At 60.6% G+C, this 6824-nt stretch overlaps 1 protein-coding gene across 1 annotated transcript; it reads left to right on the forward strand.

Annotated features, from left to right (window-relative positions):
- Positions 1-5858: 5858 nt before the first annotated feature.
- Positions 5859-6824, forward strand: MYADM (myeloid associated differentiation marker; the record flags this gene model as incomplete). The annotated part of the gene is made up of 1 exon (XM_079723552.1): positions 5859-6824. One exon carries the CDS (start codon positions 5859-5861, stop codon positions 6822-6824), a length of 966 nt encoding a protein of 321 aa, XP_079579678.1.

Raw genomic sequence — 6824 nt, forward strand, 5'->3', positions numbered from 1 at the left:
TGGTCACCCGAGGAGCACATTGGACCCTTTCCATCATGGATCGGGCAATGACTTTTTCCTGCCTGGGTTGTGATTAATTCTGGGTTGTATTTGCTTTCCTTGCCTTCCTCACTGCTGCCGGTGGCAGCATGTGTGTACACGTTCAATGATCCTATTCACCGTCATGTTAACACACACAGTATTGCTTCTGATCAAGGAACCCAGTTTATTTGGAAGTTAGGGGGCGGGGCCGTGTACTTGATCACCTGAAAGCAGCTACTCACAGAGAACAGAGGCACGTCCTGTTTGAGACGGGGTTTCAGTGCCAGGTTGGAGGCAGCATCTTTGGGGTTGGGTTGCTGTCCTGCAGGACGGGTAAGCACTCTGAACAAGGGGCACATACATGATGCCAGATTACACAAGACCTGGGAACCCTACGGGGTCACACCTGATGACTCACTCTTTAAATGTTTGCTGCGTGTTCCTGCTACCCTGAACTCTGCTGCTTTGAAGTTTCAATGCCTTAAAGGGGGAACACTTCCACCGGAGAGCACAACTGCAGTAAATTGTGAGTGGTGATGGCCCCTGGACTATTTGGGGTATCTCAGGAGGGCCACTTCAGGGTCAAGCAAAGAGAGTGATTGATTTGGGCAAGAAGCAGGTAGGAGATGCTTCTACCCCGGGGGGGTCAAGGAGGTGCGTGAATAGAACCTGGGGTCGACCCTGGAGAACCTCCAACGGATACCGTGTCCTGACTCCTTCCACATCCTGATGCGGGGCTCATAGAGACCCCCCCTCCCCTAGGCAGGGCACATAATGACAGAGAGGGTCTGTGTCTACCGCCTTTGCAGGGCACAAAAGTGGGCATTACAGGCTCCACACCCCTCCCACCCCAACCATACCCCCCCAACTTCTGCAGAGCACACAGCGTCCAGGTGCCCCCCCAGCCCCTCCCACCTCCGTAGGGCACGCAGCCGGGGACACCGAGCTCCCGCATCCCTTCGGACCCCTCCCTTCGCGACGCGAGAGTCTTCCATCCTGGGACTCGGCCTCAAAGCCTTCTCAGTAGTCGGCCTGGAAGACACCCAGCAGTAGCAACGCGGGCAGCTGCCGGTCGCCGAGCCTCCACAGCCGCCACGAGGCCCCGCCCAGCGGCAGCCTAGAGCAAGGCCGCGCCGGGGACGACTGCAGAGCGCGGTGAGTGAGCCCGGACAGCAGGGAGGGACCCGGGCGTCCCGGTCCCCGCCCCACCCCAGCCCCCGGCAGTGCATCCCGACCTTCAGCTCCCGCTTGCTTCTTGGCTCTGTCAATCCGTCTCAGGGCCCCAGAGCCGCCCCTAAAAAAGGACCCCCGTGCCCTGGGGCCCGGGCAGACCAGCCCCTTGGGCCCTCCCCTCTTGCAGGAACCAGGAATCTGGCACCCCCAGCCCCCAGTCTCGTCCTCATTAAGCTTCTGAGCCCCTCCCTCTTTCCAGGAGCCAGGATTGCAAGCCAAAAATATCTCTCCCTTACAGACCCAAGAGGCTTGGCTAGCAACCACATCTGCTCCGAAAACCCAGGAGCCTGAGCCGCAATTGCTCTTTTGAGCCAAGATTCTGGGCCCGCGGCCTGGGAGTCCAAGCCCCCAACTCCTATGACCTCGATCTCAGAAGTCCTGCTACCAACACCCCCACCTCCCCTGCCCCCATCGACAGGGACATATGGGACCTAGGGGTCTGGCCCATCAGTCCCTTACACCGCGAATCCCAGTGTAAATGAGGATTAGGAGACCCATTTTGCTCTTCCCTCAAATTCCTTACTTACCGGAATCCAACCACTGTTCTTTTGGGGACCCAGGAGTCGGGGACCTCAGCCCAGAAACCCCCTAAAGCCTAGGGATCGGCACACCCTCAACTCTTTCCTATTTCAGGGACCCAGGAGACACAGACCCTAGCAAACAGACCCCATTAAATTGAAAGGCCCAGTCCCCCAACCCACCGCGACCTAGATGTCCCAAATTTCGTCCATCCTGGAAGAGCAGGGCCGGACCAGAGGAGGAGGGAGGGGCCAGGAAGGGAGAGAGAGAACGGATTGAGGTGAGACTGGGGTGGGGACCTGAGCTGGGGGGCTCTGTCCTAAACAAAGTCTAAACAGACAGGGTTGCCATGGCAACGGCCTTCCCCGGGCCTGCTCTGGAGACTTCTCCAGTGCTGTGTCGAGGAGGGCACCCCCAGGAGCATCCACTCCGCCAGCTGTTGTGTCTTCCTGTTTTGTCACCACGGAAACAGTGACCTCAGCCCTCCACCCCTACCGCTCGGGGCGGGAGAGCTGCTGTGTATTTATCTCTGGGGATGTGGTCTTATCTTGGCCCCGCCCTCGGGGCGGGACTGGGATAGCCCTGGCAGGGGGTGTCCCTTACTCGGCTCCAGCCCAGAGCTCCGGCCCCGCCCCCAGCCCTGCCCGCGCTCACTCCTCGGCCCTCCAACCGCACCCAGACCGCAGACCCTTCTAGTCTGCAGCTGTCGCTGCTGCTCCAGCCGCAGCCGCCACAGGCCCGTAAGGTGAGGCTGCGGGAACCCCCGAGAGTGGGAGCAGCGTCCAGGATTCTTGGGTGCAGAGGGATTCCAAATGTCTTCAGTCCCTAGAAAGATGGGCTGGGTCAGGACTCGGGTTCTGGAGAGGGCTGGGGACCTGAACTCATACGGGTCATTCCTCTGAAAAAGGAGGGGGGTTGGGCCTGGACCCCTGGGTCTGAGGGGGGAGGGGCCGGGGGTCTGGATCCTGGGTCTGAGGGGGCAGGGGCTGGGGGCCTGGAGAAGCTTAGAATTGGGAGTCCTGGGTTTGAGAAAGGGAGTGGCTGGGGTTCAGAATTACTGACCTCCTCCCCATCCAGGGGGCAGAATCCGAACTTTAGACTCAAAAGGCCACAGACGGGGTTTCAGCGCCCGTGGTCCCAAAGTGAAGATGGAGCTGGGCCCCTTGGTGCTGAGAGCACAGGCTGGGGGCTCAGGGCGCGCTTCTGAGTCTGCGGAGTGATGGGGTGTGGTGTTTGGCGTGGAGGTGGGGAGAGCACTGGGCGTGGCTAGCGAAGTCCTCAGCTTCTCCAGGAAGCCAAAGGGTGTTTTCCTCTCCCTCCTCGGGTCTCTGGCAGTTCTTTCCTGAGCTCTGACCTCAGGCGACGGCTGGGGGCTCCGAGAGTGGAGACGGACCCCTCCCCTCCGGGTGGTCCGTGCGCTAACTTACCTTGCAGGGGAGACTTAACTGACTGTGGCCCGCCCTCTGCCTCCTGGGCCTGTCCCAACTTCCTCCTAACGGGTCGGGGGAAGCGGGAGGTGGCCCGGGAGGTCCAGCTGTGGCCGGGAGACCAACCTTACGGGAGGTGCTGGGAGGTGTGGCCACTCTCTCTGGACTGGGTCCCAACACTGTGCACAGTTTCCCGCCGCGGGGCGGGAGGCGTCCGCAAGGCGAACCCAGGGGTCCGGGTACACAGCCACTCCTCTCTTAGAGACCCTCTTGGGGGGGTTCGGGCTCCCGGCCCACCTTATGGGGACCCAGAACTCACATTTTGAAGGACCCAGAAATTCGAACGTGCAGGCTTCTCTTCCTGGGACCTGGCGTCCGGGCTCGGCCCCGCCTTCCCCCGCCGGAATCCGCGAGCAGGGCGGGGGTCCCAGCACCGCCTCCCGGTCCCCGCCACATTCCAAATGGCTGGGCTGACTTGAATCCCTTATAAGGACGGAGACGCGGCGCCGCCCGGGCCGCCCGCCCCCTCAGCCACCGCCCAGGGCCCTCCGGCCGCCGGCCCCGCGGCTTTCCTGGCGGGGGCAGGGTTACGATCATACACGCCCACGCCGGCCCGCAGGGCGTGCACTTTGGCTAGGTTCCCTCCACTCCCGTCCTCGCAGTTTGCGGAAAGAGGAGGAAAGAAGGGGCGGGGCTTCCCCGGGGTCACCATCCCCGACCTCTTAGGGGCTCCGGGCCAAATCCCCGCCCTGGCTAGGAGGCGCGCCCAGGGTCAGCGGAGCCTCACCGCGCGTTCTGGGCGAGCCCCGGGCAGTAGGCCGGCTGGTTGCCTGGGTCCCGGGAGGGTGGAGCCGGGTCTGAGCGGACGCTGACGTTGTTTCTCCCTCTTGTGCTCTGACTAGCTGTTTCCAGGTGTCTGACTTAATCCGCCTCCAGAGCCGGATCTTTCTCTGGTGGGGTCCTCAGCAAAGACCGCTGGTGAGTGGGCTGGGGGCTCTGACTCTTGGGTCTGAGGGGGGAGAGGTTCTGAGGTCTGGACTCCTGGGTCTGGGGGAGAGGGACCTGAGGCCTGAGCTGCTCTGTCAGAGGAAGGAGCGGGCTGAGGGCCCTGAACTATGGGGTCTGAGATAAGAGTTGGGGAGTGCAGTGCTCCTGGGTCTGAAGGAGGAGGGGCTGGGGACTTGGACTCCTGGATCCTGAGACCTGGGACCCTGGGTTCCAAAGGGAGGGGCCCAGACACCTGTGTATATGAGGAAGAAGTATGTTCAGCAGCTGTGGCCTCCTGTGTCCCCAGGAAGCTACTGTACAGGGACAGCTGGGCTAAAGGCTGTGACACTGCTCTCCTGACACTGGAAGGAGGATGTTGCATTGCCTTGGGGCTGAGAGAGGCCTTCTGAGCTTTTTAGAGGTGGCAACCAAGAGATTAGCTATTTTAGGGCCTGAGGGAGGACCTGGACACCTGGTCAGGAATTGAGGCCAGGCCTTCATTCCTGAGGGTCTTTAGGACAAGGACATAAAAGTCAAAGGTTCTAAAGGGATAGAAGAAAGAAGTTGATTTCCCTGAGTCTGGTGTGCTCACAGCTGAGGGCCCAGAGCCCTGGGGTCTGAAGCTGTATTTCTGAATGAGGGAGGACTAGAGATTTCAGTGGCACTGGGCCAGCTGAGAGAATCTGGGGAGCTGAGTTTCCCAGAAGTTGGGGAACTAGGGGGCTGGACCTCATGTTGGGGGAGGGGGAGAGGCTTCCTTTGGGTTGAAGTACTCCAGACCGACCTAAATCCATTTGGCCATAGCAGGAGTGTTGCCAAGATTGGTAAGACCCAGTTCCAGCAGGCAGAGGGGGCTCTTGTCTTCCAGGAGCTGGGGCCAGCCTCCTGCTCAGTGAGAGGAGACAGGCTGGAAGGATGGAAGCTCTGATCAGATGTGGGTCCCTGAGAAGGTTTCCATGTAGAGGCTGGACTCCTGAATGTCTGGAGGCTGGAAATGTTTAGGACGGTTAGGTGAAAGAGAGGCTGGGCTGCAGCGTCCTGGGTACCCAAAGGGAGGAAGTGCAGAGATGGAGTTTCTAAGAGGCCACAGAAGGCAGGGCCTCTTCTGCTGCTGCTGCTACTTCTTTTTTTTTTTTTTTTTTTTAATATTTATTTATTTATTTGGCTGCTCTGGGTTTTAGTTGCATCATGCGGGCTCTAGTTCCCTGAGCAGGGATCACACCTGGGCCCCCTGCATTGGAAACTCAGAGTCTTAACCACTAGACTGCCAGGGAAGTCCCTAGAGCAGAATCTTGAGTGGCTGGGTTGCTGAGTCCCTGAGGGAAGGAAGGCAGCTTTGTCTGTCTGGAGTGGGAAGAAAGATACATGGTTTTACAGGAGTTGGCTTTTGGGGAGAGGAAACGGGGGCTCTGGGAAGAAAAGAGATAGGGGACTACACTCCTGAGCTCTGCCGTGAGGCTGGAGGGAGGAGGAGGCTAGCACCGGGTGACCACCTCATCCCTGGAGGGCTGGGACTGGCCCAGTTTGAAAACTCGCATCCTGGGTACGCCTCAGCTAGAGTCCAGATTATGTTGTCCACACGCCCCCTCACTCTAGGGAGGCAAGTGCTGGGGGCCTGGATCCTCCAGTTTGGAACCTTCTTAGGACACCTTCTTTCCCCTCCCCCCAGCCATGCCGGTGACGGTGACCCGCACCACCATCACGACCACGTCGTCGTCCTCGGGCCTGGGCTTCCCGACCACCGTGGGGTCCGCTCGGGCACTGACCCAGCCCCTGGGTCTCCTCCGCCTGCTGCAGCTGATCTCCACCTGCGTGGCCTTCTCGCTGGTGGCCAGTGTGGGCGCTTGGACGGGCAACATGGGTAACTGGTCCATGTTTACCTGGTGCTTCTGCTTCGCTGTGACCCTCGTCATCCTCATCGTCGAGTTAGGCGGGCTCCAGGCCCGCTTCCCCCTGTCCTGGCGCAACTTTCCCATCACCTACGCCTGCTACGCTGCCCTCTTCTGCCTCTCGGCCTCCATCATCTACCCTACCACCTACGTCCAGTTCTTGTCTCACGGCCGCTCCCGGGACCACGCCATCGCCGCCACCGCCTTCTCCTGCATCGCTTGCCTGGCTTATGCCACCGAAGTGGCCTGGACCCGGGCACGGCCCGGCGAGATCACTGGCTACATGGCCACCGTGCCAGGACTGCTCAAGGTGCTGGAGACCTTCGTGGCCTGCATCATCTTCGCCTTCATCAGCGAGCCCTACCTGTACCAGCACCAGCCGGCCCTAGAGTGGTGCGTGGCCGTGTACTCCATCTGCTTCATCCTGGCGGCCGTGGCCATCCTGCTGAACCTGGGCGACTGCACCAACATGCTGCCCGTCCCCTTCCCCAGCTTCCTGTCCGCGCTGGCCCTGCTCTCCGTCCTCTTCTACGCCACGGCTCTGGTCCTCTGGCCGCTCTACCAGTTCGACGAGAAGTATGGCGGCCAGCCCCGGCGGTCCAAGGATATGAGCTGCGGCAACAGGCACACCTACTACGTGTGCTCCTGGGACCGCCGACTGGCTGTGGCCATCTTGACAGCCATCAACCTGCTGGCTTACGTGGCCGACCTGGTGTACTCGGCCCGCCTGGTTTTTGTCAGGGTCTGA

Source organism: Hyperoodon ampullatus (assembly GCF_949752795.1).
Source record: "Hyperoodon ampullatus genome assembly, chromosome: 18".
NCBI lineage: Eukaryota > Metazoa > Chordata > Mammalia > Artiodactyla > Ziphiidae > Hyperoodon > Hyperoodon ampullatus.